Raw genomic sequence first — 22,890 nt, forward strand, 5'->3', positions numbered from 1 at the left:
CTCACTCTCGTCTTCGTCTGTGGACCTGATGTTAATGCGTGCACACTCTGCGCCACTCCGGGTTTCTCTACTCTGTGCTGCGGTCTATGCTTACAAGCTGCATCCCTTACAGTGCGTGTGGGAACACGTTAAGATTCCCGTCTTGGTGGAGGTACGTGATCATCACACGTTACCGTTACCGGAATTTATGCCCTTTTTACTTTTCATTCCAACAAATTCAAATTCTTTATGTGGAGAAAATAAAAAGCTAGTCGATTGTTTATTCGCTAGCTAGCGTTTAGAAAATCCTGAATAATGGCTGCTAATGTTCATGGAATCAGAGATTAGTGGTAAATGAAGACTAAACCTATGGATTCAATAAATCCACTTTTAGCAATGAACATATGTTGCACATATCCATAAACATTTCCATAATTATGACTGATTGAGAAAATAACATTTTAAATTAATAATACTTTTTATGTAATTTGTTATTACTAAATAAAATTTATAAATCCCATTAAAAATATATGATCTTATTTTTTAAGTAAGATTATTAATGTAAATATATTAAAAAAATTACATTTCTCAGACTTATGAAACATTATATTTCATATCATTCATTTTTTTCAACTCATGCAAATCTTCCAAATTAATATAATGACATGATACTATGTCTTTTGAGTATGATTATTGAGCAGTGATTAAGTTAAGATGAAACAATTATTTACGAATTGATTTCACGTGTCCTGAGATATTTAATACATTTGATATTATTAGTATAAAAAGATAAATTTTAAACACAATATTATATTTAACACAATTCATACTTTTTATAGTTGTAAACCTTTTAACTTCGGCATATTAAACTTATTTTAGGTTATTAAATATATGATAAATTATCCTTAATTCATGTTTATTAAATGTATTTTTAAATAAGATCAAGCAATATGAAAATTTATTGTTTTTATTTATGATTAAGTGTTGTATAACTTTTTATTTAAATTACATGCAGTTTTTACACAAAGCAAATTATTTATTTGAGTTGCAAATTTATTCTTTGAAAATTTAATATAATTTCATAACTAAACTCAAAATTGAGATTATTTTGTAAATTAACATAATTTCATACTAACGGTTTCATACACTCAGTGATAAATAATGTAAATATTTCTTTTTAAAAATTAACTAAATATGAAAATAATTTTACCCACATATAAAAGATAAAGGAAAAAATAATCATTTAGAATAAAAATACATCATCAACCTTTATTATATAGATTAAAATATCTACTTTAAAGAGTGAAGTTTCACAACACTGTTTTTATGTGAATGTTCACTCTCAACTAAACAAGTGTATGGAGGAACACGGATCTGGGAGTCTTTCCTTTCCCACCAATTTTATTAATTGCTCCAATTTCTTTTGTTGTTGCTTCCCTTCTTATAAACCTACTAGTAATTTTTCTACTGAAAATGTATCCGACTATTCATACTTTGTAATAGCCCCATTAGAACACGAGGGGTGATTAATATATGATTTTTTTTTTTTGTATTTATGATTTAAAGAAATACCGTTTCATTATTTTATATTGCTAAAGTATCATTAAAAATAATTTTCATGCATTTGAGTATAAAAATTTTACATTATTAATTGATTAGAAAATATCATAAATGTAATTTTTAATTAGTTATTATAAAATTTAATAAATTTAACAATATGATAATTAATAATTGGATGATAATATAAAATATATATCAATTAAATTCTTTAACATTTATTTATATATTTATTTATTTCTTTGTTTTAAAAAGGTTTTTTCTTTAAATATGAGATGCGATCTTCTAGTATCATTTATCTAACTATTTGAATAACGATCATCTTTTTTCAAATCACATTATAATAAAGTATTAACTATTTATTTACATTACATGTATAACCTTTATAATAAAGTATTAACGATCATCGTTTATTTTTGGGTAGGTTTTTTAAAATTAAATGATAACAAAGCAAATAACTTATTCATACAAAAATTTTAAAAAATCCTACACTGAATGGATTATTAATTAAATATAGAAAAAATTAATGATATTGACCTTTTTTATATTAATGCTAATTACGCTTGTATTATTTCTTATTAAAAATCCGACTTATTTTTATTGTACTTCTCTCATTTTGTTATTGTAAGAGTATTGTATGTATGGTTTGTACTTAATGTTGAGAGACAGAGATGTGTTTTCTTCTTCTGTCAACATTATTTTCTAACCAATAATCAAACATTATTTTTTTCATGGCAAAAAATTATTAGAAAGAAATTTCTTCTAATAAAATCTTTTTACATTATTAGAAATTATTGATATTACCATAGAAAATAATATATGAAATAAAAAAAAGTAGGATATCTCAATAAAAAAATATAAATATGATGAATGCTAACTTAAAAAGTAATATATTAATTAACCTTATAAAAATGCCATTTCAAAGGTGAGAATTTAATTTTGTAATACTGAGTGGATAAGTATTGCAGAAGCAGGAATCATGATTCTCCGTATCCGGGGAGCTCAAAACACGATGATATCGGATGCACCGAATTGTTTCCCCTAAAGAAGAGTCTTCAATCAGAGAATCTCTGTCGATCACATATTTTTTATTGCTATATTTTGAAGTTTTTGACTATTTTTTTCCATTAAATTTATCTTGAAATTTTGGGTGACATCATAAGAAGAATAAAACTATAAAAAGCGCGCTGAACTTTAACTGGCAACTTCCAGTTCTGTTGATAGAAAAAACCGCGCGGGAATGACCGGTATTTCCCGGTAACCGTTAGATTAGACACGTAACACTGACATGGTGGAGGCAAAAAGTTCTGCAGTGCTTTGGATATATACGACTTGTGTTTTTAGAGGTTTACCGCAAAGGCTGCTCAGTTTGGGAGCTTCACATCTTTGACTCTTCCATTTATTTTTTAAGGATTTTTTTATATTAATTTTAAATATTAAAAGATAATAAATTTCTATTTAAAAAATTATTATATTTTTATACTTTAATAAAATAAATTATATAAAAATTATTTTTATTTTTTATGAATTAATTTGCATTTGAAAATAATTTAAAGTAATATTTTTGTTTTGATATGACAGAATAGATTCACTATAAAGACAAAATTACCAAAGTTTTTTTTAATTGTGAGTGAGAAGATAATGGACTGTTCTCTGATTAGCACCGTCATTTGTAAGAAAAATGGTTGACACTATTAATATCATTTTTAATCGCGACGATGTCACCTTTTAAGGGTTTCCACGATGCACTTAAACAAATTAAACGTTTTTAAATTGCTTTTTTTTTTCAACGTCATTTTTAAAAATCTGTAGACGTTTGAGGAATTCAAATAATGTAAAACAAACACTATAAATTTCAGAGCTAAAGATTAAAATATGTTTTCAACTATAAAAGAATACAAAATTAATTTCCCCGCCAACAATTTAAAATTATAACAGGCTAAAAAAAATTGTACACAGTAAAATTTAAATGCAAAATTTTTTATTAAACAAATTAATTTAACACATATAAATGCAATAAAACTTTACACCGCATCAACTCTTCAAAATAATAGAGGATGCTTTCAAAAACATATCGTGCAACAAATATTAAAAAATTTAGAAATTTGAAAATTTACTTATTTTGGTATGAATCTTATATTCTCCTAGAGCACCCACATATTATTGTCATCCTCAATTAATTTAACTTTTATTTTATTTCCTTAAATATTTAAAATTTAGTGTAATTATTTAATAATAAAAATATTTAAAAATAAAATATTTATTATATTTTATATCTTCATTTACTTTAAAAAATTGTAAAAATATGAATACAATATTTTTATGTAATTTAAATAAAAATTGACTTCTAAAAACAAAAGTTTAAAAAGAAATTTATTAATTTATTTATTATTTTCTTCCGTTTCTTTCTACTCTAACGAACAGAGATTAAGAGCTCAAGCTAATAAAACCTTTTAATTGTTTAACATTCACATGAGAAGTTAAAAAAGGGTCTGGTCCCATGGCTTTCGTACTTGAGCGATATGTTTAATATTTATAAACGCCATTTGAGAATTAAACAAGCACCCAACATATCTTTTTTAATTGTACATGTAAAAAGAATATTTAAATATATTTTCTATGTTTGTTATTTAATTTTTAAAAATTATCATTTTTTATTCTTGATAATGACATGATCAATAAAACAATTATTACATGTCAATTTTTACATTTCATATCATTATTAAAAATTGAAAATATTAATTTTAAAATTTAAAAACAAATTATATAAAAAATTTGAAACAATTAGAATTAAAATTTTAAAAAAATTAAAAATATATTTGAGTTCTTTGAAAAATACTAATGAAAGTAATATTCCTCTAGTTTTTCAACCCAAAAAAGGTGTGGACGTGGTTTAATTAGTGGTTGAAGAACTTCTTCAAATACCAATAAAAGGACAATTACGGCTAAATGCCAAAAGTGGTTGTGTGGCATAAAGTTAATGGGTCGAGTATTTTCGGTTAGTTTATACTTCCATGTTGTAATTAATGTTATATATTTAGTTTGTTAGTAATTTCTCAATTTATATTAAAATAAAATAATTTTTTTATCGTGTTTGCTAAAGTACTTTTAAACTTAAAAAGACATTAAATATTTTTTTAGATTATACTAAAATATTAAAGAATTTTTATATTTTTTGAAATTTATTATTAACTTTATTACTAAAATTAATAATTATGATTGTTTTTTATATATAATAATATAAAATATTTTTTCATTTTTAGGAACACCGTAGAGTTTATCATGAAAAAATATTAAGAGAATAACAAGCTGTTAATGAAACATAATACAAAAATGCATTTGTAAGAGATTTTCGCTTCCTGTTTTGAAATCACTTTTGACTAGAATCGGATGCAAAGGAAAATATTAAGAGCTCTCAAAGGAATTTCTTTAGACAAGTGATTTTTAAGTTTAAACACGTCGAAAGGATATCCCCATTCCTTACGAAACAAACGTGTGCAGACAGAATTTTCTAAACATTGTGGGGTTAGAATGCTTTCGAATTAAATACATAAGTGATTATGACGCTTGTAAATTGGTATGCGAAGAATATGATATACTCCATCAAAGGAATTACAAATTGTTTGATGAACATTTGATGCGTCACATTTAAATAGTTATAAATTTATGTTTATAACTACGTTATTATTTATGTTCTCTTGTGTTTTTTTTTTTTATAATGTAAAATTGTAACTTAGATACACTTTATCATATTCATTTAAATCTTTAATCATTATTTGACATATGTATATATAGTAGTGGAGTCTACGATCAAAATACGCTTATGTTCAGAAATATATTTATATATGTCAAATACTAAAAAAAATTATATTATTTTATACAGTCTCAGCTAAAGCATTTTTATGAAATTGTATTAATATACAAAATTGTAAAAAGAATGGCTTTTCCAGCATCCTAAAGCCAACCGATTTGTCCTTTTGTTCTATTGGGACAGCAAGCTGATCGACCCTGTCCTCTTATTTTCTATTCCTGCCAAATTAAGTTTCTGCTAACCCATTCTTTTGAAGCCTAAAAATTAGGGGTACCCAATTTTTTGGGTTTTATTTTATTAAAATCCTCAAAATAAATATGACTGATTCATCAAGTCCCTATTCAACCTTTCGCCTTTGCATAATTTGATGCAAGCCATACTTGACAGATATAATACCAGCCGCAAGAGTTCTTTTCATAATTTTCTCTATCCCCCTACTCCAACCATCACTCCAGAATCAATATACCTTACACCATTTTTTATGATAATTTTTTTAATGTGTTCAAGAATATGCACACTAAACAATTAATAAATAATAAATTTTTTACTATAAATTATATTATTTAATATTATCAACATGTTTTAAAAATATTTTTTAGTAAAAAAATCATTTCACATGTTTAAAATTTTTTTAACACATAAAATAGCTATGGTATTTTCATGGATTTGACAATAACCCAGTGTGGAAATGTTATTCGAAAATCAAGTCCATAGTTAAATTATAGATCTCTTAACCTAAATTAGGAAAGTTTATAAACGAAATTTTATCTCGGTAGAAGAAGCAACTTAATTCTTTGAATGGATTCCCATTAATTTGATCGGATATTGAAATCGTGAACTAAATGACAAATGTATTATATCCAGTGAATGGGATAACCGATGGCATCAAGGAGGAGGAGAAAAGTGAAAAAGTGAACAAATGCATTTGATTCATTTCCATTCACCTATATACATCTCAATCTGATAAAAAAAGTTGGAGTTCCATATGTCACCTCTCTCCATCTCTTAGAAAAGAAAAACTTATAAGGATCAGTATTCTATTCTAGCAAATGTGTACAAGATGCATATACATAGTCGCTCTTGCTTTCAGCATTCTCCATAACCATTGTGTTCAAAGTACACGCATACTATATATACTGTGTTATACAAAGTATGAAGGTAATTAAGATTTAAGAACGAAAAATAAAGAAAAGGTTTGAATTAAAACCCGAAGTCATGTGGATCTCAATTGTATAACCAAAATTAACCTTCTCAATATTGAAATTTTGTAAGTGTACTAAGTCAGATCAGGAGGGGTACGTGTAAGTTGCAGCAACCCAACACTGAATGGGATATTCGTAACCATGCTATATCCAAATAAGAAAATGTAGAATCACGAATACCTTTCAAGAGTCTTCAGTAAATATTCTAAATATGAAATCACGAAAACGCCTTGAGTATTGTCTAGGATCAACAGCTGATATTGAGGTCGGGTCATATTGAATGGACTTGTAAGCATGCTCAAGCTTCTTGCTAATGTCATAGTCTTGAAGTATGTCTATGATGCCAAAAGTCAACACGACATCATAGAACTCTCCAATTGGGTCTCCTACAAGCTGTAATTCGAGGTCACCTCTTCTAACTGTCCTTTCAATCTTTGCTGGCATATTTTTACCCAGGACGATACTGCATATACCCAAATAGGCATAGAAAACCGTATTAAGATTTGTGCTTTTCGTGTTGTTGGAATGATAAATTCTTGTGAATATCATTTTCACCGAATGCTGGTTTAGGATTATGTATGCTTTCACGAAGACATGGAGAGTACCATAGAATAAAACAAATCTAGATTTCTTGAAAAATGTTGTATAGTCCAATTCTTATTAACTGCAAACTAAATCAAAATATAATACCTTAACTGAAAAAAGTTATGCAAGAAAAATATCGAGGGGAAGTGCTTGATTTGAAAGAAAAATTCTAAGTATAGAAAGTAAGCAGTTGAAATTCTAAGCTACCGCTGCCGCTAGTGTAGTTAACATTCTAAGCTACCGTAACCATTAGGCTTAAGTATTAGAAATGCATTAGGGCTCTTTGGAAGTGAGGCTTTAGAGCAGAAGGAAAGAGAGGATATATAATTTTTAAATTATAAGAGTTACATAATATTTATAGAAAAGCAACACATTAAGTTTATGATACTTTATTATTATTTTTATTTTAAAAATTTATTAAATTATATAATATTTATAATAGAAACAAAAAATTATCCTTTCTTTTCTTTCTTTTCTATTTTCTCCAATATCTCACTCACAAAAAACATATTCTTAGAGACAGGAAAAGGGATAAAGCCAAAGGGAGCAAAAGATAGTGAACTATGGCATAGTAATTAAAAAAGGTTCAATTGTTTTTGAACTAATTGCTGCAGGTCATAAGACCTCTCTTCTCTTTTTACACGAACAAACTAATAACAAATATTATGTAGCTAACAACATGACTAATTTGCCAAGTGCTAAGTGTTAAGTGCTAAGTGTATTTTCCACTATACAGCCGAGTTACTAGTGGTAAGGTTCGTTCATTGCATGTTGATCCACGGCTGCATGGGAGTGAGATGTGAAGTCTATGTTTATTGTCTCGGTTAATTAATCTAGTTTGTTATGGTATGTGTTTCTAAGCAGCATAAATTTGCGCACATCTAATATTATACTCTTAAACCAAAACAACTTTAGAAAGACATTGTACCTGGAGGGATCAAAAGGAAGTTGATCTGTGTCTTCACTTGAAGTTTGGGGAGTGAGTTCATTTCCTAATTCACCTGAAGTTGGAAAGCAAAAGGATTCTTTGAGTTTTCAAAGCACACACACACTAGTGTGCATATATATATATATATGCACACACACATAATCATTGAGGCTATAGACTACTTCATATATCATAAGAAATTACCAGTAGGAGTCCGAGATTGTGAAGGAATAATATCTCCATCTGGTGATATATTCTTGAAATAAATTCCCAACAGCAAACTATAGTCCATGATTCCCTCCTGTTCCAGAAGCTCACAGTCCTTATCAACTTGTCTGGAGAACAAATATGTGCTTGACATACTTAGTTTAATTTGACATAAGACAATAAATTAAAATTGCAAAAGTTAATTTGATTCACAGTTGTTCAAAACTTAGCCCTATTATTAGGCTTCTTCAAAGAGAGAGCACTTCAAAGAAAAAGTACAAAATTATAATCAATTATTAAAAAGTGAAGAGAGTGAATTTTAACTTTGTTGAACGCATGTATTTTATCACGATTTAAACCATTATTTTAAAAATTTTACAAATATTATAATTCTTCACTTTTTCATCAAATGTGCACTCCCTGTCCTAATTGAACTTTTAAATATAAAATTTCAAATTAAGGAATGAAAATCATTATTACCTGCAAAAATCTTGAAACCAAGACTTTTCCAGTCGAAATATAAAATTAAGATCAAGATCTTTAAGGATGGTAGTTTCACTAATTTCTGTCTCGGGTTTATCTGAGGTGCGGCCAAGCGAAGAACCCTTCAAATCATAGCGTCTATGGGTGATATACCCAGAACAGAAGAGATTGCCCATTATGATAAATCGAACCTAGAAAATCAAACATTAAAAAGCGTATTATACTCAAACTATAAAACATCCTTGAAATTTCTATCTCCCCATAAGAATAAACACTAGTTAATGTAAAAAAAATTGAAAGTTTATACAAAAATAATTATAATAATAAAATTTTAGAGCAGAAAAAAAGTGGCCTCCTTATTTCATACAAATTTCTTTCAGATGGGATTTTATATGTTGACACTCAGGATAGGAAATGTACCTTCCTCTGAATAGGTCCATTTAACTTTACACAATGCAGGCCATAATACTTTGTCACTAGAGTATTTTCATGGTCTCTAAAATGATTGTAATAGGATGGAAGCATTCTCAAGAGAACCTGTAACATAAAACCAGATTGCCAATTTTTAAGAAACATGTCATGATTCCTAAGAAATTTCAAATATATCAAGACAAACGGGGAACTAACTTTCACTTCGGCTTTCTTCATTGTCTTAATCATGTAACGATCGTCATTGGTCAAGTAAAAGAAGCTTCCACTTTTTCCAGGAGAGCAAAGTTCACGGAGGGCTTCATTTCCACATAGGGATAACATATAATCTGCTGGATCCACCTTGAATAGCTTCCTAAGTGTTCTGAGGACAGAGTGCAATGTAATTAGGTTGAGGAAAATGCTACTCATCCAAAGTTATATTAACTACAATATTGGTTTATGAAACCCCTATTACTTAATGGTATTCACTAGTTACTTGGTTAATTGACTACATGCAATAGTATTATAAAAACTTGGATTATGGCATGAGGAAACCATAAGTAGCTTTTTCACAAAAGGACTACTTAATGCGAAAAACAAGAGTCTTAATGCCAAAAGGGTTGTATTCATTGAATGAATTATATAATATGACATGACAAGAATCAACAATGGTTAAGTTATTAATGGGGCTAACCTAAAAACTACCGGGCAATAGTCCTTCCACTTGAAGTCACACGATGGATGTGGTGGGGTGTATTTAGATCCTTCAGGTGGAAATCTTGTCCACACTTTCTCCTTGGGATCAAAAGCTGAAGGCTTAAGATCAAGTGATGCTGTGGGAGCAGGCCTTGCAACCGAATGCCTATGAAGTTCAAGAAATTATAAAATGTGAAACAGAATTAAGTTATGGGCAAGAATAAAATAAAAGCAAACAGAAAGCCCAAATTTTTTTGGAGGGGAGGGACAACTACAGTTATTACCTGTAAACTTGGATGAGCAGAATATATATGACTAAATTCAAATAAATAAGAGGATATCAATTTATTCTTGAAGGAAACAGAATGAACCATAGAAGTCGTGTTTCCTTTCTGTTGAGGGGTGGTTAACACTTGAGATGTTGTATCACTCTTTGACTTAATATAATTAAGAGATAATGAAATGCAGTTTTGGCAGACAAGAAGATAAAAGAAATAATAGAGCAAAATTAAAGCAAATTTTAGTCAGCATTCCTTTTAGTATGAGTCACATGAAATATGTAGACTCGCACTATATGTCATTTTAACTCTTTCATTTGGGTTTTTTTTTTTTTTTTTTTGGCCTTTATGCTATTTAGTTTTTTAAAGTTAATGGAATAATGTAATATTTTTGGCGCATAAGCGACATAACCAGAGCAATTAATTAGCATAAATTACATTGACAGAAGGTAAATAAATCTAGATATCTAACAATGATGAAAAGCTTAGGAAAGTTTTATAAAAATTCGAATACACATATATATATACACGCACCTGATTCCCAGTTGCAAATTAAGCATGAGCTCATAATTTTTGTGCCCTTTGCATATGATCTCTCCCTGCCTCTTTGATTTCTTTGGTGCTTTCAGAGGTTGGAGTTGAGATAGGATTTCATTTGGATCATCTACACGTGAACCCGTCAAACAATCATCTAGATCAGTCCCCATTGTAGGAGTTCTAGCACCACTAACATCACCCTCCCCACAATCCCATAAATGAAATCTATCACTAGGCCTCTCCACGGCAACACTCACCCTCCCATCCACTGACATTCTCCTAGGCTTATTACTATCCCCTCCCTTTGTAGACCTCCAAACTGCAAGCCTCTTTTGTGATGGCATAACCTGAACTTTCTCCCCAGGACAAACCACATACCCACTTAACTCGTTGTACAACTCTTGAGGATCCCACTCACAATTCCCCTCCTCTGATGACTCAGATGGATGGTAAGTTCCACTTTGATCCTTACCATCTTTGCTAAAATTCCCCTCATAGAAACTTCCATCGGGCCATTTGAAAGTTCCACTTCCTTTTGGCAAACCATCTTCCCAAAACCCTTCATACATTTTCCCATTAGCCCAAACAAAAGACCCTTTACCCCAAATAGTCCCATTCCTCCATTCTCCAACATAATGACTCTCATCCTTCCACTCATACCTCCCTTGCCCATCTTGCAAATCCCTTTTCCACTCCCCATCATACCAATCTCCATTCACATAACTCTTCAAACCATGACCTTGTTTCGAATTCATCACCCATTGCCCCTTATAAGTCTCCCCATTACACCCTGTGTACGTGCCGGTCCCATCCATGAAACCACTCTTGAAATCCCCTTCATAAGTAGCCCCTGAAGGCCAACTAAACCTACCCTTTCCCTTAGTTTTTCCTTTGAACCATTCTCCAACATACATGCACCCATCGACCCATAGGTATTTCCCCATCCCATGTGGAAAGTTATTTGCCCATTGCCCCGTATAGTAATCACCATTTGGCAACACCTTCTCTTCAATGTATAAGTCATATATCTCATTTCCATTTTCATCGTTATCATCATCATCGTAGTTGAGGTTGTTCTCTTCCTCTTCTACATGTGCTAGAGTTATCGTCCCAAATATGCTATTTGCACGCTTCTTGGCAACCGCATGCGTCTTTCTCATTGTTGCCTCCCATGCCTTCAAAACACCGCTATCTTTACCAATCATTTTGCTCTCTTTCTTCTTCCTTCTTTATACTCTTCACATTTGCAAACCTTTCTCCATTTGAACTTGTTTAAGAAAAATCATTGACACCCCACATGAAGAAATGAATTCAAAGAATGATATTTTGCATCCTTGAAGAATATGTTTTTGTGTAACATGTAAAGAAGGGGATGGAGACAACAATTTTGATGTGTTTTGTTTTTTACCAACTAAGAAAACCTTTTGATCTTGTGGTAAACATTTTTTTGTTTTCTCATGTTTCCAAAGAGTTAGGGGACGTGATCATGCTACAATGTCGTCAAATTGTGTCAAACTACCGATAGCCGTCACTTGCAAAGTGAGTTAGAGGACACGTCCCTAATTTGGTGCATGTACCGTGTAATTAATTAAGGAAGGTGTGTTGTGATATTGATGAATGAAATCTTGAAAAGTCTGTGCCTCTATGGATCAGAGGTGTAGTTTTTGCTACCCAAGTTTGAATTATTTTTTTGGCGATTGAGAGAGAGCGGCTCCTTCATTTCCTACAACCTCTAAGAACCAAGACATGTGGAGACGAGAGCTAAAATCATGGTGTTTGCATGCTATTCTTAGGCTATTTAACAAAATTTTCATTTTGTGTTTGTTTAATGTGCGGAATCACTGTCAAGCCGTTGGTATTTTATTACTCGATTTGATGCATTGACAATGGTTTAACTTTTTTCTTTTTCTTTTTCTTTTTTTTCAATTACAAAGTATAGATAGTAACCATGAATTTTCAATAATTCTGATTCATGTAATAGTTGACTCAATGGCAAATTGAAGTGTCCTTGACCCGCACATATTTTGTCTTTTTTGGGAGCATCCATTTGAGGGGAAAATTTTATACCATCGTCTTCCTTAATCAATGTTTTTAACTCCCAAGATTATATATTTAAAAAAATTATTAAAAGAGATAAAATTTATATATCTTACATGAATTAGTTTCTGGCTATCAGTTAAAGGATATTTTAGCACATAAGAAAAACATAGGAATGTCTATTACAGCTCTCATGTATCTATTATCATTTCAATTTAGAAGTTTTTTTATGTAAAATATCTTCGCCGTATTGATATGATTTAGAAAGAGAAAATATTTTAGACAAAAATCACTTAAAGAGAACGGTGATAGAGATTTTACAAGTGACAATGGAGAGACCCAAAAAAACAGTGATTATTTCATTCAATCCATATATACCATCCTCTCTCACTTCTTTATAATTACATTTTGTATTATTTATTTTAATTAGATATTTATATTTTATATGCTTATATAATAAAACTTTGGTACAATTATAATTTTATCCTCTAATTGAATTTTATAATTAAACTTTTCCTTTTCATCGAATCATGCTCTTCCAACGTATTCTGACAACCGATTTTGACCCAAAAAAATGTTTATAAGACATTATATTATGCGTGTGCATTTATCAAAGTAAATAGTCAATATGAAATAAAGTCACTCATTATATAGTAGCTAATTTTAGTATAACTATTTCTAGCTTATATAACATGTCTATTTACTTATTAGTCTTGTTAATAATAATAATAATAATAGACCAGAATCCTATATTAAAATTTGCAAGGCCTTTGTAGCAAAAATAAAAATAAAAATTGCAAGGCTATCTTTCGTTATCTTATCATACCAAAAATTCATAAGATCCACTACTCAATATAAATACATATATCTTTGTGCAATTAATGCATATTTTATGGTGAACTTATATTTTAAATATTTCTAATGAATTTGTGTTAGGACTTTGTTTCCCTCTTTTAAATTATGTGATTTATTAATATTTTTTTACACACTTTTTTTAATCATCATGCTTTTACTATAGAGTGAAAATTGTGATTTATATCACATCTTTTATTTAGTAATACTCACAATTTTTTTAATAATAAAGAGAATGAAAAATACTAAAAAATGTGTTATTAACCAGTCAATCTTTGACAAATTTTAAAATATATCATTTTAAATTAATTAAAATGACATTCATGAGTATGACAATCTATATATTACTTTATTTCAATATTTTACAATATTAAATATAGAATATATGTATTTTAATTAAGACTAATAAAAAATGAAAAACGAATAATAAAGTAGATAAAGTAGTTATTAATTGAGAGAAATATATTTCATTTAGATATATCTCACATGAATTAGCTGAATTAGTTCCGACTATCCGTTAGAGGATATTTTTAGTACATAAGAAAAACATAGGCATGTCTCTCATAACTCTCATGTATCTAGTATCACTTATTTAAAAAGTTTTTTTCTTATGTAAAATATCTTTATTATATTGATATGATTTAGAAAGAGTAAAATATTTAGACAGAAGTCACTTAGAGAGAATGCATGGTACGTAATAGACATTTGGAAGTCGCAATAGACACATTGAAAAAGCAATCATCTCGTTCAATCCATATTATACCATCCTTTCTCACTTCTTTATAATTACATTTTTTATTATTTATTTTAATTATATACTTATATTTTATATGCCTATATAAAACTTTGGTACAATTATAATTTTATCTTCTAATTGACTTTTATAATTAAACTTCTCCTTTTAATCAAATGCTCTTTCAACGTACTTTAATAACCAATATTTTTTAAAAAATGTATAAAACATCATATTGTACGTGCATTTATCAAAGTAAATAGTCAATAAATTGATGATAATAATGGTAATGTTTCTATAAAATTATGAAAAATATAATTCATAAGTTTTAAGGAAAACTTTGATTTATTAAATATAAAATAAATAATATTATTTTACTTGAGTATTTATTTTATTTTTTGCTATTTATATTTTTTAATATGTTAAATTAATCATCATTCTTTTATCAAGGTCTATGGATCCCATTTCTCAAAAATGAATTTTAACTAGTAGAATAATTTATAAGAGAATGAAAAATACTTATTTTTAAATATTTAAGGAAGTAAGTATTTATTAAATTAAAAAAATTATTTAAGTGTGTGAATTATAGAGTCAATATTTATTTAGTTGACACTTGTAAAAATATTAAAATAAATCTTTTAAAACCATCGTCTTTAAATAAAGTCAATTTTTATTAGACGGACTATTTATGCTTATTAAACTATTTATTTTGATATTGATGAATCTAGCTTACATTCATTAAGAGGTTACTTTTGTATATTACTTATTTTAGTTTATTCCAAAATATCTTATGAGTAAGGACACTAAAATATTGAAGGTTGTCCATGTATAAGATAACTATATTTTTTCCTATATAGAGATACTTGTACTAAAAACATGCTTAATTCATCATTTAAGCATAATATTTTCATTAAAAATATTTTAAATACTTCTTAAATATATTAAACATTTATTATATTAAAAGTTAATACTAATGTCATCTCTATCATTTTATTCATTGTGTTTTACCTGTAAGTGTTAAAATACACACAAGTTCAATCCCTTCTTGAAACTAAGTTATATTCTATTGCTGAAATATCATTCAAATTATTTGTAAGAACAACTATTTATATGTACTTACAAAATTGTGTTTTAGCTAAATAGATATTTGTAACATTTATCTTGATAACCACTATGAAATTAATTTATTTATTTAAAAAAACTTATTAAGTATTAGCATTGTGTTGCTCTCAAAATACCAAATATTAATTAGTAAAAATGTGTACCTTTCTAAAAATTACTTTAACACCCAAAGTAAATTTAATAATGTTAATTACTTATCATTTAGACGTCTAGAGAAAGCCTTAGGAAAATAAGAAAACACCACAAATAAAGAAAGCCTCCAAAGAAAATAAAGAAAAACTAGACTTTACCTATTTTGAATACTATTTTTACAATGCCAACTTAATTTCAGGATTTTTTTTGCAACTAAGAACTAAGTAAATTAAAATTGGAGACGGGACAACCTTAGTTCAATCTCACAAGTTACACAAATGGAATCATGGCTTAATTGTCAAGGAAACCTATGAAATTACATATTTGAGACCATGCTTCAACTAACAAGCTTAGTTCACGAAACTCATATTTAGGACCATGTCTCGATCAACAAGCTCACTCACCAAGCATAATATTATTAATTAAACATATTGTGTGGATATAGGTTTTTATTATTAAAAAAGAAAAGGCTTTGTAACATATAATCCACTGTATGAATATCTTAAAACAACATTTGAAAGCAACAATTAAATTTAATCCATCAAAATGATATTCTCATTCCCAAATTCTTTCAAAATAACACTTAAGCTATGTTCTCTTGAAACTACAAAACCCACTAACTCCATAAAACTTTATTTAGCCTTTAATCCTTTTAGAGAAATCATTTCCTATGAATTTAGAATAAATGATACTCCTGAAACATGAAATTATAAGGAAATATAAGCAAATGCTAGTAAAAAAACAAACAATAATCTAATTTTTTTCTCCAAAAAATAAATAAATCTATATTTTAGTGTGCTTTTATATCTTATTTTTATATAATTGACTCTTATATGATAAGGATTTTACACTAATTTTATGACTATATACTATAGTTTAGTATAAGAAAATCACAAGTGAATTGAGAAAGTATTTCACTATTTTGGCCGCAACTAAAAAATTTTTGATAAAAAACAATGTCACGTTTAACAAGAAATATGACATTACTTATCATGTTAGATGGTATGCACAAATGTGTTGATTGCCTGATAATTCAAATTTAAAGATTTTTAAGAGTTTTGAGAACTCTATTTAATAAACAATTAAGGCCTGTCAAAAGAAACCTTGTGGACACACTTTGACACTTAGAAACACTTTTTTAGCCAACTTTTGACAACTTTTAGAGCTGTTTAGTGGAGATAATTTGTGAAGACAAATGATATTCTTTTGGAGTTTGAACAAGTAATTAAGAGCGCTTATGGGGATAAAAAATCTTCTTATCTCATTTCCCTTGTGATTCCTTTGATTTGCATTCCTTTTCAAATGAATATGATTTTTTTTACAATATTTTTCTCTTCTTATTTTATTATAAGTAGCTAAATTCATAGTTAAAGTTATGATGAATCCTTTACATAATTTAAGTGAACTTGCAGTTTAATAACAATTGCGATTTTCTTTTTATATTGGTGTTACTCTAATGTGTTTATATTTATATGTTTAGAATTGATCACTCTTAACATATCATAATTGATTGCATTGTAGACGATTGTACTATATATAATTAATGAAACTATAAGACAAAATAAGATAAAGAATTAAGTGGATTAAACTTTTTCTCTTTTAATTGATTATTAAATTAATAAACTCATAAGCTCTTTATATTTTTCTCTTTTTTTTGTCTTGCATGACTATTAGGGATAATAATTTAGAGAAAAGAATATTAACATTACATGATCATTGAGTAATAGTAGTTTTGATATGAATTATTAACAATCATAGAGAGACCGAGACTGAGGGTTGAACTAAAAGTGAACGTAAAGAATGTAAAAGTGGAATCACAAGTTCTTGGTTCATCTCGAATAGTTGTGTGTTAAAAATTGTGCTGCTTTCTTTTCATTTTATTAATCTTCTTAGTTTAAGTCTTATAAAATTCTCTTATACACTATTTAAACTAAAATAATTAAATTACGATATTCTCGGTAGTTGAAAATAATTTCTATAGAACGATATTCTAAAGACTCAATTTGAGAACTTCTTTTATTAATTTTTAATAGATACACTTTTCCTTAAATAGAAACAAAAGTTTGTTGAAGAAAAAATGCATATCTTAAAAAATACATTCCTCTCATAAAGAAAATATTATTTATATAAAATTATACGAAATAAATTATTCATTAACACCTATTAGAAATTAATCTAATTGCTCATGACAATTGTGTGAGAAGTAATTGTGATAACTACCAATGACTTTAAACATCAAACAAAAATAAACAAGTTAGTAGACATCCCTAATTGGAAGGGTTAAGGTTTTAAAGAAGTCATACAAAAAATGAAGAGATTTACTCGTTCTTTCATCATTTATAATTACTCAATAAAAAGTCTTTAGATGTGATGTCTTATTTTGCTGATCATTTTAGTAGTAGAGGTCAGCTTCGACCTACTATTGATGTTAATGAGTTACCAAGAGTCCATGTTCAACAGAATGAGGGAATTATTCATGCTTTTTCAGAGGAGGAAGTGGGGAGGATGATTTTGGAGTGTGAGGGAGATAAGAGTCCGGGGCCTAATGGTTTTAATTTTGTGCTTATTAAGAGGTTTTGGTGAGTGATCAAGGAAGAAGTGATGAGTATGCTTACTGAATTTTTTAGAAATAGGAAACTACCTAAGTTTTTATTATCTTACTTTGTAGCACTTGTGCCAAAAGTGTCTTGCCCACAACAGATATCTAATTTTTGGCCTATCTCATTATTAGGTTGCCTTTATAAGATTATTTCCTAGCTAAGTTGAAAAGGGTTCTGGATTTAACAATCAGCCTTTATCCTAGGAAGGAACATGTTAGATAGTGTGATTGTGGCTAATGAGGCAGTTGATTATGTGTGAAGGCATAACAGGAGGTGTTTTGTGTTAAAGCTTGATTATAAGAAGGCTTATAATTTTGTAGAGTGGAGATATCTTTTGTTTATGCTATGTAGCTTTGGATTTTCAAAAAAATGGGTCAGTTGAATGGAAGCTTGTGTGTGTGTGGTGGTAGCCTGTCAGCTTTGATTAATGGTTGTCCTACATTGGAGGTTTATATTGGGCGGGGCCTAAAACAGAGGGATCCTTTTGTCCCTTTTCTTTTTCTTGTGGCAGCGGAAGGGTTAGGAGTTCTTATGCGAAAGACAATGGCTTGTGGGTTATTCTCTGGTGTGAAGATTGGGATAGGGGGACTGAATATTTCTTTGTTGCAGTTTGTAGATGACACAATGATTATGGGAAAGGCTTTGGTTCAGAACTTGTGGACTTTGAAAGCAGTATTGTGTAGCTTTGAGTTAATGTCAACTGTGAAAATTAACTTTCATAAAAGTTGTGTATTAGAGAGTTACTACATTGTAAGATTGGTAGTTTTCCATTAAAGTATTTCGGGTTATAGTTAGGTGTTAATCTGAGGAAGCCTAATGCATGGAAGGGTGTATTAAAGGCTCATAAAAAGAGATTGGCATCATGGAAGCATAGATATTTATCGATTGGAGCCAGGGTAACTTTGATTATTGTCGTTCTTAATTCTATGTCATTGTACTCGCTATCCTTTTTTAAGGCGCTGAAGTCGGTAATAAAGGAGATTGTCACTATCCAACGAAATTTTTTATGGAAGGATGTTAAAGATGGATCTAAAATACCCTGGGTGAAATAGGAAACGGTTTGTATACCACGGAAGAATGGTGGCTTGGGCATTAGGAATGTGCAGTGATTTAACTAGATACTTCTTGATAAATGGTTGTGGCGAGATGTTAATTGTTTTAGTTCTTTGTAGGTGTGGGTGTTGGAAGCTAGGTATGACATATTAGCTTTTTATATTCAGCGTCCATCAGTCCACAATATGTGTTCTTTGTGGTGGCGTGGTTTGCTAGAGAATATTCATCAAGGGAATTCATGGCTGGATGAGAAGTTAGATAGAAGTATGAGTGCAGGTTTGCACACTCTTTTTTGGAGAGATAAGTAGGTAGGTCGGGTGCAATTGTGTGAGACATTTCTGCGATTGTTTGCAGTTGTGAGAAATATTGAATCTTGTGTATTGGAGAATGGTTTTCATGATAGCACTAGGTGGGTCTGGGATGTTAGTTGGCGAAGAGAATTCTTTCAACATGAGATTTCAAACTTTAATTTTTTATTGGAGATTGTAGATGGAGTTTCTATTAAAGTACTACAAGAAGATAAATGAGTATGGAGGGCATATTCTTCAGGTTATTATTCAATGCAATTGCGTATTCATGGTTATTTGAACTTTTTGATGATCCTAATAGTGTAGATCAATGTATGGAGGATACCTTGCAAAGGCTGTGGAGAGGAAAGGTCCCTCTTAAGTGTCTGGTATTTACTTGGCAATTGTTGTTGAATACACTTCCTTATAAATATTTGCTGATTGATTATGGTGTTCAAATTGATGATAGAACTTGTTACTTCTGTCATGGTTTGGAGGAAGTTCCAACTCATTTGTTTTTAACGTGCTCAGTTTTATCTCAAATATAGTATTTTATTGCGCGTTGGCTTGAATTCTCACTGGTTTTGCCTTCAGATTTATCAATTCATTTACTTTCTTGAGTTGATGTTGGTTATAGTAAAAGAGAAGGGATATGATTGTTAATTTTTTGAGTAAGTATAATGTTGTCTTTATGGTTACATAGAAATAGAATTGTGTTTTCCAATAGTGTTTTGGATGAGAGGAAAGTCCTAAATTCTATTATTCTGAGATCCTAGAAATGGCTATCACTTGTCAGTAAGGAAGAAACTATTTTGTTAGTTAATTGGTATTTAAACCCAAAAAATTATATCCGTCTTAGCTTTTTGTATAAGTATGTTTTTACTTTTTATTTTTCTGATTAAGTATTAGATTTTTTCTCTGTGTATATGGATTTTGAGTTCTCCTTAAATTTGATACTCAATTTGTATATAATCCTTTCACACAAATTTTAATTTCAAATCCAATGCAATTCAATCAAACTTAATGTATTTTAGATTGGACGAAGTCGTCGATTTTAGTTTTGTATTTTTAAGAAACAATAATAAACCTTCAAATGCATGACAAATATAATAAAAAGATATTTCTAAGTAACAAATATCTTATCCCATAAGTCAGTTCTAATAAGCTTGAAATATCTCATTTCATATTCAAATTGCGAAATGTGAACATATACAAAATCGCAATCAGTAGTGGTAAGAGTAATCTCCAATTTCAAAAAGTATTTATTAAAAACTTACATTAATTTCCTCTTAAGAAATTGAGTAAAGATTCAAACATACAACTTGTAAACACAAGACGTTATCAAATCTAATCTAATCTAATTAAATTAGATTTTATTTTTTTCGTTTCTTTGATTTGTATGTTTTTGGTTATTTTGGATTTTTAGTTTTACTTTTACATTCTAAGGTAGATTAACTAGTTTACAAAGATTGTGATTCATTAAAAAAATAATTTTTATATTATATATTTAAGGAAAACAATAAAAAAAATTATTGAAAGTTATAATATTTAACATTATTAATAAGTTAAATTGTGCGATATGCTATGAATTTTTAATAAAAATTTACTATCCATTAGTTCTTGTTATATATCTTTAAACACACCTTTAAAAACTGAAAAAAAAAATTGCATTCTCAGAAGTGTAGGGAAAAACAAAAACCCGTTATTTCAAGTGCTCGAGAGAAAAAAAATTCGTGTATGAATAAATTCTTATCATGTGTCTTTAAGTAAACCTTAAAAAACTAATAAAAAATTGCTTTCTCAGAAGTGTAGAAAAAAAAACCCGTTATTTCAAGTGCTAGAAAGTTGACTATAGCTATATGTATATGCAAAGAGATGAGTGGAAGTTGATAAAACTGATAAATTAGTACAAAGATATATTAATGTTATGCACTTGCAAAAGTACAAAGTAAAGTAATAATCCTGAAGGGCACAACCAATACATTAATTATAGGTTGGTGACAGTATATCAAATCTTGTTAAGAGCAGCAAGAGTGAAAACCGTGAGAGAAGTGATGCCTGGAATGAAAAATTCATTGGGAATTGCCTGAGGCATCACTCTATCTTTGATAAAGAGAGTAGCCAATGGAACACCAAAGATACACAACAATGTTTCCTTTGCCCCTATTCCAGTGAATCCTGAGTCTTTCACCAAATTTTTCATTATATCTTGAAATTCTGATTTTGTCAGCGCCCTGCCCTTCCCTCGATGATTATCCTACACATCCCATTCCAACAAATTTACTATTCTGTGATTTGTAATCAATTTTAATAAACAAAACATAATTGTTAAAACATTTCTCACTGTGATAGAGATATACATACACCTACATCGAATTCCCTCTGCAGGTTGTCGATCTTTGGGAGTGTGATCTGTGTGTTTCCAAGCCTGTGATTGAGTTCCCTGACAAATCATAATCAAAATTTGTGATGGACTAGTGTTTATATATAGATATAACAATCATGTCAATTTACGTATGCTGACTATTTAATTAATTAGTTAGGCAAGCTTTTAATATGAAAATGGTACGTACTCGACTATCTCGCATACTGCACGGTAGAAATCTACGAAAGTATTGGCTTCTTTGACATAATCTTCATAGAATTTTTCTACAATTTGCTCAAGTTCTTTAAGTTTTTTCTCGTCAGTTCCTGCCACAAATTTTCAGAAAAAGGGAACAATTAAAACTGATGTAAGAAACATAACTTTGCACCTGGTGCGTAGTATAAACTACATGAGACAAAACAAGAAACCGCCTAATAAAAGATGAACGTGTTATTAGAAATTACAATAACACGGACGTATGTAATTATTGTTTAATCCGTAAAATAATCAAGGTTGCTTTCATCATATCCATGCATTTTCATAGTCAAAATCATGAGCTAGAGTTGCATGCATGAGAAAATATCGTATTTCACAATCGTTAGCTAACATTGAAGAATAAGATGAGAGTAAGGTGTGGAACCAGGAGCTAATTTCTGCAGAGATTGGCCCATTTTATTTTATTTTTTCTTTGGCTTTGTGACAATGAGGTAGATGGAAGTGGTATAAAGAAATTAACAAAATTATAGGACTTTTATAAAGAATAAAAGCTGCAATAAAACTTGCATGGTCGGCAGAGAACATTGCATCCCTTAGGTTATAAGCAAAGGTAGTTTATAAAACCCAGGACGTGACAACTAGAATAGGCAAATTTGTCAACCAAGAAATGAATCTTATCCATTTCATATTGTTCTTGACTTCTTGCTCTGATCAATACTAATTTTAAACGACAAACAATTCATGGCTTAAGGGCTCAAAGCAATTTTCAATAAAAAAGGAGACAAAATAATTAATACGGCCTTTTATTAGGTAAAATAC

At 29.1% G+C, this 22,890-nt stretch overlaps 2 protein-coding genes across 2 annotated transcripts; both read right to left on the reverse strand.

Moving 5' to 3' along the window:
• Window positions 1-6,732: 6,732 nt before the first annotated feature.
• Window positions 6,733-11,879, reverse strand: LOC113863594 (phosphatidylinositol 4-phosphate 5-kinase 5-like). Its single transcript, XM_027497230.1, has 8 exons — window positions 10,672-11,879; window positions 9,858-10,025; window positions 9,380-9,545; window positions 9,173-9,289; window positions 8,750-8,943; window positions 8,267-8,397; window positions 8,063-8,126; window positions 6,733-7,012 (listed from the first exon to the last, which is right to left on the reverse strand). The coding sequence occupies exons 1-8, from the start codon at window positions 11,877-11,879 to the stop codon at window positions 6,733-6,735; spliced, it is 2,328 nt and encodes a 775-aa protein (XP_027353031.1).
• A 9,584-nt stretch (window positions 11,880-21,463) lies between these two features.
• LOC113863729 lies at window positions 21,464-22,639 on the reverse strand. The gene is made up of 4 exons (XM_027497407.1): window positions 22,496-22,639; window positions 22,064-22,181; window positions 21,861-21,933; window positions 21,464-21,747 (listed from the first exon to the last, which is right to left on the reverse strand). The coding sequence occupies exons 1-4, from the start codon at window positions 22,524-22,526 to the stop codon at window positions 21,499-21,501; spliced, it is 471 nt and encodes a 156-aa protein (XP_027353208.1). The 5' UTR covers window positions 22,527-22,639; the 3' UTR covers window positions 21,464-21,498.
• Between the last annotated feature and the right edge of the window lie 251 nt (window positions 22,640-22,890).

This window comes from Abrus precatorius, unplaced genomic scaffold, assembly GCF_003935025.1.
Source record: "Abrus precatorius isolate BTA unplaced genomic scaffold, Abrus_2018 Scaffold3, whole genome shotgun sequence".
In the NCBI taxonomy this organism is placed as follows: Eukaryota; Viridiplantae; Streptophyta; class Magnoliopsida; order Fabales; family Fabaceae; genus Abrus; species Abrus precatorius.

Coding starts and splice junctions, on each gene's coding strand:
- LOC113863594 (XM_027497230.1), bottom strand. CDS start 11,879: ATGATTGGTAAAGATAGCGGTGTTTTGAAGGCATGGGAGGCAACAATG. Junction 10,026..10,671: donor AATTTGCAACTGGGAATCAG/GTGCGTGTATAT, acceptor TGAACTTCATAG/GCATTCGGTTGCAAGGCCTG. Junction 8,127..8,266: donor ACAATCTCGGACTCCTACTG/GTAATTTCTTAT, acceptor CAGGTGAATTAG/GAAATGAACTCACTCCCCAA.
- LOC113863729 (XM_027497407.1), bottom strand. CDS start 22,526: ATGGGCCAATCTCTGCAGAAATTAGCTCCTG. Junction 22,182..22,495: donor TCTGCAGAAATTAGCTCCTG/GTTCCACACCTT, acceptor AATTTGTGGCAG/GAACTGACGAGAAAAAACTT. Junction 21,748..21,860: donor ACCTGCAGAGGGAATTCGAT/GTAGGTGTATGT, acceptor TGGGATGTGTAG/GATAATCATCGAGGGAAGGG.